Below are 17,432 nucleotides of genomic sequence, written 5' to 3' on the forward strand. Positions count from 1 at the left end.
TGGGAGGCCCCTCGTGAAGGCACCGGTGGGCAGGGCCTTCCCGAGCCCCCAGGAGCCGTGGGCAGGGGTGGTCTGGCCAGCCCCTTCCCCACGGGGAGCGCCTCCTTGCGAGGAGTTTGCTGTGCTGGTACCCTTAGGACGGGCTCGCAGGCTGAGCCCGGGAGGCCCTCGGTGGGCGGCAGGGGTCTGAGCCCACTCCCACACCGGCCTGGCCTCTGTGGAGGTGACTGGAGAACTGGACCCCTGACGCAAACCTCGGGGCTGCTGACTGGGGGCTGGCGGGTCTTGGGGGCCTTTGGCTTTTCCATCAACTGTGCACCCTGGTTTTCAACCTGGGAGAGAGGGGGTCCCAGGGCTGAGGGGTCAAGACGGGGCCAGGGAGCTGGGGGTCTCCCAGGACGCTGAGGGCCTGGGGGCAAGGCTGTGACAGGCTCCATGCCCCCCGGCTGAACCTGTGTGTTGTTGGGTGGGTGCTGGGTTTTGTGGGTGAGCAGTCAGGAACCGCTGGGAGGCGGGGCTGCGGGGCTAGGCGGGTGCCCGGCTGCAGGAGGAGCCCCCGCACTGCCCCCAGGGGTGGCTGCGGCTGTGAACCCCATGCTTCTGCCTGGGTCCTGTTCTGGCCACTGCCAAGCTGCGAGCTGACCGTGGCAGAGCGGGCCGCTGGCTGCCTTCTGGTCCCTAGGCCTGGTGGGCAAGCGGGCAGAGGTGCAGGGAGGGCCCAGGGCCACTGGAGCAGCCTCAGTCGCAGGTCCTGAGCCGGGACAGACCGCTGGTGGCCCCCGCCAGGCGTGGCCTGGGAGGAGAGTCATTCCTCCCCGTGGGGCCGTCCCTGAGGCCACGGGTGCACGGGGTCGGGCGCCTGGGAGACGTCTGACCTTGGCTGCTCCCTGGGGTCTGGTGGCTCTCCCGGGGTGGGGGGGGGGCTTGCCGCTCCTTCCCTGATTCATCCAGGGGTGGCGGAGAGGAGGGGCCCGCCCCTGCCCGCGTCGCTCTGGAGTGGAGTGTGCCGGGGACAGCAGCCCCCGCTCAGGTGCTCTGGGGTCTTCCTGGCGTGGCGCTGGCCCCAAGGAGAGCGTCTGGGAGCTGGAGCGGGGGCTGGAGGTTGCAGTTCTGGGCGGAGGCGCTGTGGTCTGCACCGCCTGGCTGAGCCTGCTGCCGGGCTAGTGCGGCTCTAGGTCAGCAGGAGATGCCCGGGAACAGGTCCAGGCCCGGCCGGAAGGGCTGGTCTTTGGAGGAGGAGGCTGGGGAGGAGCCACGGGCAGGGCGTGGGCCAGTGGGTGCTGTGACTGGCACGTGCTTGGTGCAGGTGTGTGGGGCGGAGCAGGCTGGCCTCAGCCCACTCAGCGTCCACGGGCCCGGAGCGTGGCTGTCCAGACCATCACGTGTCTGTTTCCAGAGGCTTTGCACGTGGCCACTTTCATGCCACCGTGCAGGACAGGGCTGCCAGGGGATGGGGCCTGGCCCCGCCCCAGCCCCGGACACGCTGTGAGCCACTGTGTGTGCTGTGGCCCAGGGCCCCCGGCTTGGTGAGACCGAGGCTCTGGCCTCCTCACCCACGTAGGTTCCAGGTGGTGGACCCCCGGGAGTCCCGGGTTTCGCTGGCGGCTCCTGGGCCACCCAAGCCTGCCCGCTTGCCTCCCGACACCCACTGTGCCGGGGGCCCGGCTCAGGCGCTGCTTCCTGGCTGGTTGCCCGTGCCTCCGTGCAGGCCTCCGGAGTGGAGGCTGCTTCCGGGGCCCGAGGGGTGGGACTTTGCCGGCGCGGGGCACGCAGGCCCCGGCAAGGAAGCCTCTGGTGCCGAGACTGGAGCTTCTGGGGCTGGGGAGCCTGCTGGCCCCGGCCCGACACCGCCCCAATGGAGGCCGTCCCTGCGGCCGGGTTCCTGCAGACCTCACACTGGGCCCCGGGGGTCCCGGAGGTGGCGGGCGCTGGCTGGGGCCCCTGGCGGCGGGCGCTGGCCCCGGCCTCACGCTCTCCTCTTTCACGCTTTTCCGTTCGTTGCTGTCGTGGCGCCTCCATCACACTTTCCGTTCGGCCGCCTGCCCCGCACCCTTCTGTCCCCCCCATCGTGGTCCCCCTCTCGCCGGCCCCTCCCTCTCGCTCTCCCGCTGTGCTTTGAGACGGCTTCTTTCTCTCGGCTTCTTCGGCATGCCCGGGCTCTGCTTCTGGCAGGAGTTGGCAGTGGCCGTCCCGATGGACGGGGCCGTGTCACGGCGGCGCCTAGGACGGTGGAGCAGAGGCCCGTGTGGGACTCCCGCGACAGGTCAGTGCGGCGGGTTCCGGCTGGAGGCGGAGACGCGGCCTGAGAAGCCGGCCGGGCCTGTGAGGGGGGCGTGGAGCCGCGGCCCCCTGGCACCCCTCGGCCTTGCTCCCCGTGTCGAGGGCGGGGCAGGCAGGGGTCGTGTGTGATGGGGCCGGGCCGGGATACTGATGGGGAAAGCAGGTGCCGGCGGGAGCAGCTGTGGCAAAAACCCGGTTGTGGCCCGGGGAGCCTGGGCTGTGCCTGTGCGGGGCCTGGTTCCTGCCCAGGCCGTCTGGGTGTTTCTGGCAACACCCGTAGGCTGGATGACTGACCGGCATGGAAGGCTCCAGGTGCCTTGGCAGGGCCAGGCCAGGCCATCTCAGGCCTGGTGGCCGGCAGGACGCAGGTGTTCGAGCTCACAGGGAGCAGGTGGCCCTGCAGGAGTGGCGGCCAGCCTGGGTGCTGGGGAGAGGCAGGCAGGCGGCAGGCGCGGCATGCTGGCCCAGTGTCCGGAGCCACCTCTGTCCTTCCACGCTGCTCACCGGCCTGGCAGCCCCAGAACCCGGAGGGTGCGTGGCTTCCTGCCACGGAAGGGCTGGGAGGCTGTGTGGCCGTCCACTTAGCCGGGCAAGGCCCTTCAGCCAGGCGAGCAAGGAAGCTGCCGGGGGCGGCAGGGACTTGGGCCGCGCCTGGACTGTGCCCCGAGGACACCTGGCCTCTGCCAGCCTGGATACGGAGGTCGCCTTTGGGCAGGAGCTGAGGCCCCGGCACCTGGGGCTGAGGGGAGCTGGCCCCAGGGACTGGTTGGGGACAGCAGAGCCTTGGGGCAGGCGCCAGGGCCCCACGTGGGCACGGAAGGCTGATTCACGGAGGCTGCTGTCGGGTTTGCCCGTGCGTCCCAGGAGGGTCGAGTTCCACGTGGCTTTGTCCGTCTGTCTCGTCTGGAATGTATTCTGGCTAATTAGCTGGAAACGCCAGAGCCGCGTCTCAGGCACTGGGGACCTGTCGTGTCCTGGATGGTCGGCCCGGGAGCCCCTGCCCCGAGCAGACCCCCACGCCCCTCAGGGCCCCCGGCCCCGACTCCTGGGGCCATCCTGGGGGGGCAGGGGCGACTCAGCCCCCGCCGCTCCTTACCCGCTCGCTCCTCCCCTGCAGGCCGAGGCGGCCGTGGCCGCGGTGGCGGTAGCTGACACTGTCCGAGATGGCGCGTCCCTGGCAGGCCCGGAGGGTGTGTCCAAGGCGTGGGGCCGTGCAGGGGCCTGCACGTCGGCGCTGGTCACCCCGGTCGGGGGCTCCGCGGGCCCATCCACCGCAGCCTCCTTCTTCATAAGGTAGGTCCTGGTGGCCCCTGGGCTCCTGGCTTCGGGCTTGCTCCCCTGTGAGATGGGGCTTTCCGTGGGCGCAGCTGCTGTGAGGAGCGAGGCATGGGGCCCCCAGGGGGGCAGCAGGGGCTGCAGGGAGCACCTGGGGGGACCACACCGACCGCGGGCACCGTCCAGCGTTTTTGCCGGGTGTCCCCGCGTGGGCCCCGTCCCAGGCCCGGCTCGGCAGGTGCCCTGGGCCCGTGCTGCACTCTCAGCCGGGGGCCCCTGGCTGTTGCTGGCGCAGGTGTGCGGGGTCTGGCAGGCCCTTTGCCTGCCTTTGCTGGGGGGAGCCATCCCCGGCCCCCGCGGCACGGGAGGGGCGCAGCGGTAATGAGTGGTAATGGCAGGCCCAGCTGTGGGCACTGTCCCATTAGCCGTAGAGCAGGCGGGAGCCCCCGCCCGGCAGCCAGCGAGGCGTCAGCGCGGCCCCCTGGGACTGCGCGCCTGGCTGGGGAGTGACGGGGCATGCGATTAGGGCATTGCCGCCATCCCAAGTGGGCCCACGGGCTCAGGAGCCCCCGTGCTCCCTGGCGGTGGGGGAGGGGCAGCTGCCGCGCTCTGGGTGGTGCCTGGGAGGGCCAGGCCGGCGGTGGAGCCGCCTTTTGTCTGGAGCCCAGGCAGGCGCTGCACGTGCCAGTGCCACTTGGTGACCTTGGGAAGTTACCATAGCAACACAGGAAGAAGCACGCGGGGCTGGGGACCGGCAGGCGGCTTCCCTGAGGAGGGGGCCGGCTGCCGCCCTGACTGGTTCCGGAAGGCCTTTGGCAGGTGGCGGGTCAGGGGTCGGGTCGGGGGAGGGGTGTCTTGGCGTTGACCGTCTTGGCAGGCTCCTGCGGGTGGGGTGGGCTTGGAGGGCCCTGTGAGACTGCGCCGCTGCTGGCTTTGTGGGTGGGGGCTGTGGCCCACACTGGGGAAGGGGCCTTAGACCTCGTGATTCTCTGCCCCCCAAAGATTTGTTTGTCTGAGAGGCGGAGTTAGAGAAGCAGAGAGCCCTTCCCCTCTGAAGGGCCACAGTGGCCAGGAGGGGGCCAGGCCAATGCGGGCAGCCTGGAGCTCCATCCGGGTCTCCCGCAGGGGTGCAGGGCCCCCGGCGCTCGGCTGTCTCCCGCTGCTTTCTCAGAGAATTAGCAGGGAGCTGGCCTGGAAGCGGAGCTCATACTGGATGCGGGCCTTGCAGGCCCCTGCCTTGAGTGCACCCCAGCCCATGCCCCGCTCCTGGGACGTCCCCAGGCAGGGTGGCAGGTGGGTGAGATCGGGGGGCGCTGCTGCTGCAGGCCCAGGAGCTCAGTTCTCCACTCCCACAGTCCTGGGCTGTTCCTGGCCCTGCCTCTCCCTGCTGGCCGCTGCCCAGCCCTGCCAGGCCCCGGATCCTCCTGATTCCCTGTGGGGAAGGCGAGTTGTCCGGTCCCCCCCCCCCCCCCGCAGTGCCTCCAAGAGTGTGGAGATGGGGCTGAGGCTGGCGCCCTGCACCCTGCTCAGCTGGGCCTGGGCGGGCCGGGGCAGCAGCAGCCGCGTCCCAGCGAGGGTTCTGGGGACGGCCATGTGTGTGGGACCTGTTCATGCCGTGTCGGCCCTGGCGCCTGTGCTCTGACCTTGCCGTAGGCCCCGCCCCCGCCCTGGGCCCCCTCCCACCCACCTGCTTGCCCTTCTACCTTCCCAGCTGTTACCTCCTGGGCCTATGTCTGGGGTCTGGGGTCTCCACCCTGCAGCCTCAGCAGAGGCCCTGCCTACCAGCAGAGGTGCAGGCTGGCAGGTCCGGCCCGCCCAAGGCAGCAGGGGCTCTCTGCACAGGTGTCCCTGCCCTGCCTGGCGCCACCCCTGACCGCCCCACGTCCAGCCTCCTCAGGGTGGAGAGAGCCAGGTGGCCTGCAAGATGGAGATAGGTAGGTAGGTAGATGGTAGATAGGTAGGTAGGTAGGTAGGTAGATGGTAGATAGATAGATAGGTAGGTAGGTAGGTAGATATTTGCTTAAACGCACCACTTGCCTCTGGGTGGCGGGTCCAGGCCCAGGGCCCGTGCGTGGAAGTGCTGTGTGGTAGCTCAGCCACTGCTCACTCGCCGGGCGTGCGGTCACTCGTCCATTTGTTCATTCACTCACACGTGTGTGTTCACATTCACGTGTTCTGGGCGTGTCCCGAGCTGCTGTGAGCGAGGCCTGGGCGGGGGAGCGGGTGCCCCAGAGCCCCTGCCTGCTGGGGACACAGCCGTGCACACTGAGGCCCCGGGACAGGCAGGCTCCTGAGACGGGCGGGCTCCCCTGCCCGTGCCGCCGGGTGCCCAGTTGGTGGAAATGAACTCCACCACAGGACGGAGCGTTCACCCGTGCCCAGCGCGGCCAGGGCCGGGCCCCGTCTGTGGGCTCCCAGCCCCTCGGGGCCGAGGGAGGGGGCTTGCTTCTGTGCGGGGTGGAGGCAGCTGCCAGTCCCTCCCGGGCTCCTGGGGCTGATGGCACCAGGCTGCGTCTGTCCAGGGGCTCAGGGCCCAGCTGTGCCCACTGCCAGGCTCGTGGGCTCTGAGAGGCCGAGTGTGGCCTCTGTGGGCCCACCTGGCGCTGGCGTGGCCTTGTTCTTGCTCCAGCGTGCCCAGTGGTTGGAGCCCCGACTCCCCGGGGGCAGGGGGCCCAGGCTCTGCCCCATGGGTGCCCCGGGGGAAGCTGCACCCAGACGTGGGGGAGGGGTCCCAGAGCCGAAGGACCTCTGCCCAGCCCCTGCCCAGCCCCCTGCCCCTCAGTGGTCACATCGCTGCTGGGCGACCCCTGGGCCGGAGGGACTGTGAGGTTTAGAAATTCCGGGGCCAAGGCAGGTGCGGGGTGAATGTTGGTGGCACCTGTACGGTCTTGGGGTTCAGACACGCCAGGCCCTGGGCCCGGGGCCAGGTACCCTCACGGCCCCAGCCGAAGGCACTGCACTCCCAGTGTCTGGGCTCGGTAGCCCCTCCCTCCCTGCCTCCACACACCATAGATTACTTTTATTCTCCTGGATGACACCTCACCAGAGCAGAGGGGTCCCCGGGGTCTCTAACAGACAGCTGCTGTTAAAGACTGGAGTTAGCAAGATGCCGGCAGGGTGGAGGCTGGGCTGTGGGGGGCCTCAGGTGCAGGGGAGGTTGGGCTGGGGCAGGGCCTGCCGCCTCGTCCACAGCCCTTCTAGGGCTCCCATCTGAGGGCTGGGACGGGTTCGCGTAGTGAGGGGCCTGGGGTTGTCCCGATGGCCACAGCAGGCAGGGGCTGCGGGCGGGCACTCAGCACACCAGCTGGTTGGAGAAAGTGTCTGGGGGCGGGGGCCTGCAGGGAAGCCCCCCGCCCCGAACACAAGAGCAGGTAGGGTCCTTGGGTGCCAGGCAGCCTGAGCAAAGGACAAGTACCTGGGACCTGTGTGTGTGCATGTGTGTTCGCGTGTGTACATGTGTGTTTGTGTGTGCATGTGTTTGCGTGTGTGCGTGTGTTCGCGTGTGTCCCCGTGTCTGTGGGGCGGGGGTGCCTGTCACCAGACCCGCATCAGAGTCCCCCCAGGGGGCGGGCAGGAAGGGGCTGTGTGCTCTGGGGTCTGCCAGCCGCTGCTCCGGGGCATTGCCGTGGGGAGACCCCAGGCCCGCAGGGGCTGCAGGCTGAGGCTGTGGGGTTCAGTCACACCACACAGGGCCTCTGGGGCACGTCGTCCTGGGCGCTTGCTGCCCCAACTGGACGGAGCACAGTCTGGCCACATCCCCTGGCCCCTGGCCCGGCCTGGTTGTCGCGTGGAGACACAAGACACCAGGCGGCAGCCCAGGCTCTCCCTCCACGCGTGCCCAGCCCCGTAGCCTCCCCGCAGGTCGGGGTCGGGGGTGGACGGCTGCTGTGGGGCTGCTGCAGCCCCGCTGAGCCCCGTGTCCACCCCCAGGGCCGCTCAGAAGCTCAGCCTGGCTGCCAAGCGCAGGAAGGCCCCCCCGCCGCCTGTCCCCTGTGCCCGCGGGGCCTCCGCCTACCCCACGGACTTCAGCGGGGTCCTGCAGCTGTGGCCGCCCCCGGTGCCACCCTGCCTGCTCAGGGCAGCTTCCAAGGCCAAGGACAGCCCTGGCGGCCTCGGAAAGGTAGGCCCGGCCCTGAGGTCAGGGCTGCCCGGTGGGTTGGGGGCACGCGCATTGCCAGGGGCCCAGGGCTGGTCTGGGGGTGCAGCCAGGTCACGGACCTTCCTGGGGGCAGGGAGGCCCCCTCAGCACTCCCAGGTTGATCCCAGCCACAGCCCAGCACGGGGAAAGGAGAGCCCGTTTTCTTAATATTTATTTATAAGGCAGAGTAATGGAGAGGGAGACAGAGAGAGAGAGGTCTTCCACCCGCTGGTTCACTTCGCAAATGCCCTAAATGACTGGAGCTGGGCTGATCTGAAACCAGGAGCCAGGAGCGTCCTCTGGGTCTCCCATGTGGGTGCAGGGGCCCAGGCACTTGGGCCATCTTCCACTGCTTTCCCAGGTGCATTAGCAGGGAGCTGGATCAGAAGTGGAGCAGCCAGGACTTGAACCGGCGCCCATATGGGATGCCGACACTGCAGACGGCGGCTTTACCCGCTACACCACAGCACTGGCCCCATGGGGAAACAGCCCGGGGGTGTGCAGGGGCTCGGCTGGTGACAGGACAGGCTGTGACCCGTGGGTCCTGGGGTTGCCGTCCTTCTGGGAGGTTGGGAGAGGCGGCTGCACTGCCGCAGGGTGGGGCTGGGTCACAGCTCTGGGGAGATTGGCCCTTGACCCTACTGTGCGCCCTGAGCACGTGCCCCGCCCCACCCCCTCGAGTTTGAGTGGCAGGCGTGGGTGTGGCACCTGCCATTCCCATTTCTTCCCCCCCTAGCTGCCCACTCAGGCACTGGCCTTGCAGAGGGAGGTGGGTACAGGCAGTGCCCTGGAGGGCCCCACCCCCGCCGTGGGGTCATCAGGGCCACCCCCCGGGTCCTCCTGACGTGGACATCTGAGAATGACCTCAAGTCCTGGAGCAGCTGACCTTTTTTGGGTCTGCCCAGAGGGCTGGGAGAGGGCTCCACCACCTCCCCGGTGTCCTGCTGCGGGGCTGGGGCCTCCCTGGCCCCCCGAGAGCCTTGTCTGCCATGGGGGGTGTAGCTGTGTTCCTGACGGTGACATGTCCCCGCCACCACGGGTAGCTGTGTTCCTGACGGTGACATGCCCCCGCCACCACGTGTAGCTGTGTTCCTGACGCTGACATGTCCCCGCCACCACGGGTAGCTGTGTTCCTGACGGTGACATGTCCCCGCCACCACGGGTAGCTGTGTTCCTGACGCTGACATGTCCCCGCCACCACGTGTAGCTGTGTTCCTGACGCTGACACGTCCCCGCCACCACGTGTAGCCGTGTTCCTGACGCTGACATGTCCCCGCCACCACGTGTAGCCGTGTTCCTGACGGTGACATGTCCCCGCCACCACGTGTAGCTGTGTTCCTGACGGTGACATGTCCCCGCCACCACGTGTAGCCGTGTTCCTGACGCTGACATGTCCCCGCCACCACGGGTAGCTGTGTTCCTGACGGTGACATGTCCCCGCCACCACGGGTAGCTGTGTTCCTGACGCTGACATGTCCCCGCCACCACGGGTAGCTGTGTTCCTGACGGTGACATGTCCCCGCCACCACGTGTAGCCGTGTTCCTGACGGTGACATGCCCCCGCCACCATGTGTAGCTGTGTTCCTGATGGTGACATGTCACTTAGGGGCCATCGCCCTGCCCCCGCCACCACGTGTTTGCCGAGCAGCCCCAGCCGGGCAGGCTCTGATCTCCCAGCATGGGGGGGTGGCCCCGTGAAGACCCCACCTCTCTTCCCTCTGCCCCCCCCGACGATGGCCTGCGGTCCCCTCCCTGGGGAGCTGCTCCCAACCCAGAGATTAACCTCCCCCTCGCCGTGCAGGGGGCTCCTGGGCCCCTCCCCCAGCTCGGAATCCACCAAGTCCCCTGGAGCGTGGAGTCTACGCCTAAAGTTGCCGGGCCACACTCCGCCTGCCGCAGAGACAGTCCTGGGAGTCAGGATCGATGCTCGCCTGCCGGAGGTGGAGCCGCCTCCCCAGGGAGCGGGCGCAGCGCAGTCCTGCATGCCAATTCCCGCCTGCTGGGGAGCGACCCACGGCAAACCAATTCTGCCGCGCGATGTACCTGTCAGTTACAATTAAAGCCGTGAGAAATACCGGCTCTGAGACGAGTCGCGGGTAATCTGATTTGCACGAGGTGGGGAAGTGGCCAGCGCTGTCTTCGCTGGCCAGGCCCCCGGGGTCCCTACCCCACGTGCACGGCCTGGGTGCTGTCGCTGCCCGGCTTCGGGGTGTCTGCTGGTCCCGACTGGGGACTTGGTGTGAGTGCAGGCGCTGAGCAGCCACCAGCTCCCCTTTCCTGGCCTGGCCTGGCCTTCACGCCTTCTTCCCCCAGTTCTGCCAGGATTTCCTCCTCTCGCCCACTCCAGTCATGCCAGGCCATGGCACCCCTGGATTTGCCTGGGCACCCTCCCCCTTGGACCACCAGCCTTGCCGAGCTCCAGCCTGGCTTCGTGCCCCCCTGCCCAGCTGACCTCACAGGGGACCGCTGCGGCCCGCGGCCCGGCTCAGCACCCGCATTCCTGCGCCGGGGACTGCCCGTGCCAGGGCTCGCACGGGCCTCCTCCCACCTTCTAATTAGCGGCCAGCGGGCGGTGGGTGGGGCTCAGGTGCCTGCGCCCGCCTGCCTCCCCAGGTGAAGGTCATGCTGAGGATCTGGCCGGCCCAGGGGGCCCAGCGCTCGGCCGAGTCCGCCTCCTTCCTGAAGGTGGATCCGCGGAAGAAGCAGGTGACCCTCTACGACCCGGCGGCCGGGCCCCCGGGCAGCACCGGCCCCCGGCGCGCGGCCACTGCCGCTGTCCCCAAGATGTTTGCCTTTGATGCCATCTTTCCTCAGGACTCGGAGCAGGTAGGCAGGGTTGGGGGGACTTGGGGCCACCTCAGGACAGAGGGGTCCTGTGGCGGAGCGAGGCGGAGGAGGGGCAGAGGGCAGCACCCCACTAGTCCACTCCCTGGGGTCCCCACCAGCCCCTGGCCGGCTGCCTGAGTGGAGTCCTCAGGTCCGCAGAGCCCTCCGCCAGCGCGAGCGTCATCGCCTTGGGCAGTGAGGCCACGCCCACACATCCCTCTGTGCATCCCTGGCCGCAGAGGGCTTCTGGGCGTCATGGCGTGCGTGCACACGTGTCTGGCCAGCACCGTGTTGCCCATACTTGCTCTGTTCACGTGTGACCGTACCTTCTGCGTGCCTCCCGTCACGGGTGCTGGCGGGGTCGGGGGCTGACGGGCCCTGGTCCCCTCCACCGTGGCGCCCGCCTCTCCCTGCGTCTTCCCCAGGCTGAAGTCTGCTCCGGGACCGTGGCCGAGGTGCTGCAGTCGGTGGTCAGCGGGGCCGACGGCTGCATCTTCTCCTTTGGCCACATGAGCCTGGGTGAGTGCCCGCCGCACCCTGGCTGTGGGGGCGGGGCCGGAGCCCGGGGTGCCGCCTGACCCCGCGTGTCTCCCAGGCAAGTCGTACACCATGATCGGGAAAGACAGCTCGCCCCGGAGCCTGGGCGTCGTGCCCTGCGCCATCTCCTGGCTCTTCCGGCTCCTTGGCGAGCGCAAGGACAGGACGGGCACCCGCTTTTCCGTGCGCGTCTCGGCCGTGGAGCTGTGCGGCCGGGACCAGAGCCTGCGGGACCTGCTGGCCGAGGTGGCCCCCGGCAGCCTCCAGGACGCGCCGGCTCCGGGCGTGCACCTGCGGGAGGATCCTGTATGCGGGGCACAGGTGCGCCGAGGGCTCCCCCTGCCCCGTGCCACCTGGGGCGGGGCTGGCAAGGTGGGGGCTGCGCCACGCGAGCCACTCAGGGCCCCACCACCCCGCCTCTCCCCCAGCTCCAGAACCAGAGCGAGCTCCGGGCGCCCACGGCCGAGCGGGCGGCATTCTACCTGGATGCGGCGCTGGCGGCCCGCAGCACGAGCCGGGCGGGCTGTGGCGAGGAGGCCCGGCGCAGCTCCCACATGCTCTTCACGCTGCACGTGTATCAGTACCGAGTGGACAAAGGCGGCAAGGGAGCAAGTAGGCGGCCGCCGGGGTGGGGGCGGGGCCACGGGCGGGACCTGGCTGCCCCGGGGCCGCCAGTCACCACCTGCACCGCCCTTTCAGTGTCCGGAGGCCGAAGCCGCCTGCATCTCATGGACCTGGGCAGCTGTGAGGCCGGGCCTGGCAGGGGCGGGGAGGCCGCGGGGGGCCCCCTGTGCCTGTCGCTGTCGGCCCTTGGCAGCGTCATCCTGGCGCTGGTGAACGGGGCCAAGCAGGTGCCCTACAGGTGAGCTCCGAGTGCCCACTGGGCTGCTGCTGGGCCAGGGGGCCCTGGGGGCCACCTCCCTGCAGGCCTGGGTTTCTGAGCCCCCCGAGCCCCCCCCCCCCAGGGACCACCGGCTCACCATGCTGCTCCGGGAGTCCCTGGCTGCCGCCGGCTGCCGCACCACCATGATCGCCCACGTCTCAGACGCGCCGGCCCAGCACGCCGAGACACTCAGCACCGTGCAGCTCGCTGCCCGAGTCCACCGCCTGCGCAGGAAGAAAGCCAAGGTGGGCCCTGGGAGGCCCCTGCCGGGCTCAGCTGTGCGGGGCAGAGCTGCAGCCGTGGCCAGCACCAGGCCTGGTGTCAGCCGGGCACTCCTGGCACTTCTCAGGGGGCCACAGTGGACGTCCATGGCGTCCCAGGCCAGCCGGCCCTGGCTTGGAACCCCAACATCCCGCCGAGGTTGTGCCCCGCTGCTCCCCGAGTTCCTGGTTTCCTTGTGGAGCAGCCCCCGTCCTGGGCCCGCGTGTGGCCGGCTGCTGCTCGCTCATCCCAGGCTCCGCGTGCCCGGGGCCGGCCGCGAGGGCCCTCACAGGGCTGCCTTCCCTCCGCAGTACGCGTCCAGCTCCTCTGGAGGGGAGAGTTCCTGCGAGGAGGGCCGGGCGCGCCGCCCGCCACACCTGCGGCCCTTCCAGCCGCGTACGGCGGCCCCAGCCCCCGACCGCCCCGGCCCCGGCCAGCCCGGCGACCCCGACTACTCATCCAGCAGCGAGCAGTCCTGTGACACTGTCATCTATGTGGGGCCCGGCGGCACTGCGCTGTCCGACCAGGAGCTCACCGACCACGAGGGCCCCCCCGACTTCGTGCCGATCGTCCCTGCCCTGAGCCGCCGCCGGCCGTGCGAGGGCCCCCGGGACGCGGACCACTTCCGCTGCAGCACCTTCGCCGAGCTGCAGGAGCGCCTGGACTGCATTGACGGCGCCGATGCCCCGGCCGGCCCTGCCCGGGGCGGCAGGAGGCCCTCACCCCCCGAGGCCGTGTCCCCCAGGAAGGCGCTGGGCTCCCCTGTGGCCATCAGCACCCCTCGAGGCAGCCCTGGCTCCAACGGCCACCGGGGTGCTCCCGAGTGCCCCGGAGCCGGCCCCTGGGACGACCAGAAGGAGCCGGGCAGCACCTGCCCTGAACTGTTCACCCCGGACAGGGCCCTGGCGGGTGGGGGCAGGAGGCCGCTGCCCCCGCCGCCCGAGGCTCCCAGAGCTCCCGAGGAGCCCCGGGGAGGGGGCACCGACAGCGGGGCCCGGACGCCTCCCGCGGGCCGGGGCGGGCAGGCAGGCTGGCCCCCGTGTGCCCGCGGCCGCCGTGCGGAGCGGGGCCTGCTCACCACCACGGTGACCCTGCAGCAGCCCGTGGAGCTGAACGGCGAGGACGAGCTGGTGTTCACGCTGGTGGAGGAGCTGTCGCTGGGGGCGGCGGCCGGGCCCGGGCGGCCCCCCAGCCTGGCCAGCTTCGGCAGCGACTGCTCCCTGCAGGCCCTGGCCTCGGGGTCGCGGCCCGTGAGCATCATCAGCAGCATCAATGACGAGTTTGATGCTCTCACCTCGCAGCCCCCCGCGGAGGGCAGGCAGGGCCCCCCGGCCGGCTCCTGGCCCGGCGACACCAGCGGCCACGCGCCCCAGCCCCCCCCCAGCCCTGACTCGCTGGCAGGGCCTGTGTGCCCGGGCCCCCCCGCCCTGGACAGCACCCTGGAGAACAGCAGTGTGGGGCTCCCGCCGCACGGCAGGCCTGGCCCGGCATCCCCTGCCCGCCGCAGCCCACGGGCGGCTGTGGCGGCACAGACCATCCATTCCAGCCTGCCCCGCAAGTCCAGGGTGGCGTCCGAGGCCAGCCGTGCCGCCTGCGCACGCCTGGGCCAGAGCCCACCGGACCCCGGAGGCCTCTTGGAGGACCCATGGCTGCTCCGGGCAGGTGACTGGGACTCTGTCCAGGTGCGGCCAGAGCGGCCGCCTGAGGCCCAGGTGCCAGCAGCGTGGGCTCGGAGGGTGGTGGACGGCTGTGAGGGGGCAGCCGCGGCCCGGATCCCACCCCTGCGCCGGGGCGCCACCACTCTGGGGGTGAGCTCGCCTGCGGCAGCCTGTCCCAACAGCAAGAAGAGCCTGGCTCCCAAGGGGGGCTGCTCCCCAAGACCAGGAGGTGCAGCCCCCCCGGCCCCACCTGTGCGCAAGTCCAGCCTGGGGCACAGGACTGGCACCGCCCTGGCCCCGATACAGGTGGGGGCCCTGACTCGGGCCGGGGTGGCCGCTGCCCTCCTTGCTTCCGAGGAGGCCAGGCCAAGTGGGCGGGCGGAGCACGCGGTGCCCAGGGCCGCATCCAGCCTGAAGGCCCGGGCTGCTGGCCGGGGGGAGGCGACGCAGCGTCCGGCAGGGCAGGTGTCTCCGGAGCGGGCCGAAGGCCTGGTGCACGGCGGTGGCAAGGTCAGGGAAGCCCCTGGGCGGCAGCCCCGGGCCGTGCCCAGGCTGGGTGTGCCGCCCACCAGCCCCACGCCTGGGCCGGCTCCTTGTAGGGGCAGCCCACCCAAGGGTGTTGGAGCCCCCAGGCCCCCGGCTGGCAGCAGCAAGGGCCGGAGCCTCGCCACCACCGGGCCTCGGGCTCTTGGTGCCTCCATGAAGTCGCCAGCCCCCGTGGCAGGCAGGGCCCCTGGCAGCCCTGGCCCCAGGGCGGCCCCGCGGGCTGTGCCCGGTGTCGTGGCCAAGGCCAGCCGGGGCACGGTCATGGGCACCAAGCAGGCGCTGCGGGCCGCCCACAGCCGCGTGCACGAGCTGGCGGGCGGTGCGGCGCCGGGCAGGGGCGGCCCCTGGTGGGGCTCTACCGACTCGGACAGCGGCAACGACAGCGGCGTGAATGTGGCGGAGGAGCGGCCGGCCCTGCCCTCGCCCTACAGCACGGTGACGGCCCCGCGGCGGCCCCAGCGCCACAGCAGTGGCCATGGCAGCGACAACAGCAGCGTGCTGAGCGGGGAGCTGCCGCCCGCCATGGGCCGCACCGCGCTCTTCTACCACAGCGGCGGCAGCAGCGGCTACGAGAGCATGCGGCGCGACAGCGAGGCCACCGGCAGCGCCTCCTCCGCCCCTGACTCCACGAGCGAGAGCGGGGCCACAGCCCCGGGCGCCCGCGCCCGCAGCCTCAGGTCGCCCAAGAGGAGGGCTGCAGGTGGGTGCTGGGTGCGGCCCCGGGCCCTGCTGCCCGCGGTCCCCAGGGGGCCCCCCATCCCCGTGCTGCCCTGGAGGCGGCGCCCGTCTCTTGTTGACCAGCTGGGGTGCCAGGGGCCCTGGGCCTCCCTGGTAGCCCCCCGCTTTCTGCGGGGAGGGCTACTGCTGAGACCACCCTGGAGTGGGACGGCAGGAGGCCCTGCCTGGGGCTGTGGGGACCGGGCAGGGCCAGCTAGGGGCCTGGGGGACGGTCTCCAGGGAGGCCGACTGCAGCCATCCGGTGCAGGGCTGGCCGTGGCCAAAGGGACTGGGAGTCCTGGGGACAGGAGGGGTCCCAGGGCGGCAGTGGCCACGTCTAATGCCGTGGATGAGGACGCTTGAGGTCGTGGCTTTGGCTGGGGTGGCCCCGGCCTCTGTGAGCCCAGCGCCCGCCCCTCTGTTGCAGGCCTGCAGCGGCGGCGCCTGATCCCAGCCCCTCTGCCAGATGCCGCGGCCCTGGGCCGCAAGCCCGGCCTCCCTGGACAGTGGGTGGACCTGCCCCCACCCCTGGCTGGCCCCCTCAAGGAGCCCTTCGAGATCAAGGTGTACGAGATTGACGACGTGGAGCGCCTACAGCGCCACCGGCTGCCCCCACGGGATGACAGCGCCCAGGTCAGGGCCTGCGCCGGGGGTGGCGGGCGCCCCTGGGCCATGGCCAGGCGACCCTGACCTCTCCTTGTCCTGTCCACAGCTCTCCCAGGACGAGGAGAAGGTAGGAGCCCAAGGGTGGGTGGTAGGAGGTCCTACGGCCCCCACCCACCTGCCTCCTGGGCCCGGCATCCAGACAGAGCCCAGCAGGTGCCCGGGGGGCCTGCGAGGTTGGCTGCTGGGAGTGCCGGCCCGTGAACGCCGTGTCCCCTGTGCCCAGGGCCCTGTGTGTGTCGGCGCGAGACTGCGGCTGGCCGAGCGCAGGCAGCAGCGGCTGCGGGAGGCGCGGGCCAGGCACAGCCGCCTGTGCGAGGAGCTGGCCGAGACGCAGGGCCGGCTGATGGTGCAGCCCGGGCGCTGGCTGGAGCGCTGTGAGTCCCGCCCGGCCCCTCCCCGCCCTCGCCGGGCCCGCGCGCCCTTCCTGAGGTGTTCAGGGCGAGCCGGGCAGCCACCCCCGCTGACCCCTGTCCCCCCCGCCTTCCCCAGTCGAGGTGGACCCGGAGCTGGAGCCCGAGTCGGCCGAGTACCTGGAGGCGCTGGAGCGAGCCACGGCCGCACTGGAGCAGTGTGTGAACCTGTGCAAGGCCCACGTCATGATGGTGACCTGCTTCGACATCGGCGTGGCCGCCGCCACCGCCGGGCCAGGCCCGCAGGAGGTGGACGTCTGAGCAGGAGCGAGTGACGGAGAGGATGTGGTGGGCGTTGCAGGGCGAGGACGCCGGGGCGTGGAGGAGGGGCGTGTGGACGGAGACGCGCCACCCAAAGCCACGAAGTGCCTTTAACCTTGAGTCGGATTTGTCCTTTCTGCATTTGTGCTATGGACGGCGAGCCCAGGGCCCGTGGTTCCCGCCCCGCAGGGTCCTCCCTCCCTGCGGGCGCCCAGGGCCACGCGGCCTTCTTCCACGGCAGGAATTGCTACCAAACCACACGCAAAAAGGCAGCCACGCCAGCCAGGGTGGGGTGGGCGCCGTGAGGGTCTGTTAGGTCTGTATTTTTATACCTTTTCCTAGAGCGTGGGGTTTGCAGGGGCTGTCGGGAGACGAATGAGCTATGTTTCTAGGGTTTTCTACAGAGGCGGCGAGTGCGGGCTGCCCTCCCACAGGGCGTGGCCGTGTCCTCTGACCCCCCGCGTGTTGTGGGCTGTGCTGCCATGTGCAGGCGTGTAGATGGCACCGTGCTGCGGCTTTCGTCTGTGAATAAAAGGGGCACCCATTGTTGCCCGGCTCCTGAGTTCACAGGGTGCGCCCAGCCCTGCTGGGGGGAGTCACGTCCCCGGGACCTCGGGGCAGAGCCCCAGCCTGCCTGTGCCCCGTCCCTCGGGGATCACCCTGCGGGCAGGCAGGGCCAGGACCCAGAGCCCCGCCTCCTCTCTGCGCTTGCCCAGGCCCCACCCTGGGGCCTGAGGCCCAGGGAAGCGGTGGCCCCGTCTTCCCAGGATGGAGGCAGCGGCCCCACCTCTGGCCCTGCTGTCCGTCCTTTGCTGCCTGCTGGTCCGGGAAGCTGTGGACGCTGCAGCCAGAGGGGCCCCTCTGCCCCCAGGGCCCCAGCTTGCTGGGCCTGCCCTGCAGAGGAGCCCACCCCAGGGCTTCCCCTGACCTGTGCATCCCCAGCCCAGTGGCTCGTGGTTCCTCTGCCCAGGCCC

General features: G+C 70.7%; 1 protein-coding gene across 2 annotated transcripts in view; it reads left to right on the forward strand.

The window, feature by feature from the left end:
• KIF26A (kinesin family member 26A) overlaps positions 1–17,007 on the forward strand; it is a 27,255-nt gene extending 10,248 nt beyond the window's left edge. For both annotated transcript variants that reach the window (XM_070065356.1, XM_051834812.2), the window contains exons 4-16: positions 3,398–3,573; positions 7,486–7,675; positions 10,307–10,519; positions 10,945–11,038; positions 11,115–11,377; positions 11,485–11,668; positions 11,756–11,918; positions 12,022–12,184; positions 12,512–15,104; positions 15,549–15,754; positions 15,834–15,854; positions 16,011–16,161; positions 16,277–17,007. In XM_070065356.1, coding sequence (XP_069921457.1) covers positions 3,398–3,573; positions 7,486–7,675; positions 10,307–10,519; positions 10,945–11,038; positions 11,115–11,377; positions 11,485–11,668; positions 11,756–11,918; positions 12,022–12,184; positions 12,512–15,104; positions 15,549–15,754; positions 15,834–15,854; positions 16,011–16,161; positions 16,277–16,458 — 4,599 coding nt within the window. In that variant the 3' untranslated portion in view covers positions 16,459–17,007. The remainder of the gene's footprint in view (positions 1–3,397; positions 3,574–7,485; positions 7,676–10,306; positions 10,520–10,944; positions 11,039–11,114; positions 11,378–11,484; positions 11,669–11,755; positions 11,919–12,021; positions 12,185–12,511; positions 15,105–15,548; positions 15,755–15,833; positions 15,855–16,010; positions 16,162–16,276) is intronic.
• Positions 17,008–17,432: the final 425 nt, after the last annotated feature.

This window comes from Oryctolagus cuniculus, chromosome 20, assembly GCF_964237555.1.
Source record: "Oryctolagus cuniculus chromosome 20, mOryCun1.1, whole genome shotgun sequence".
Taxonomy (NCBI): Eukaryota; Metazoa; Chordata; class Mammalia; order Lagomorpha; family Leporidae; genus Oryctolagus; species Oryctolagus cuniculus.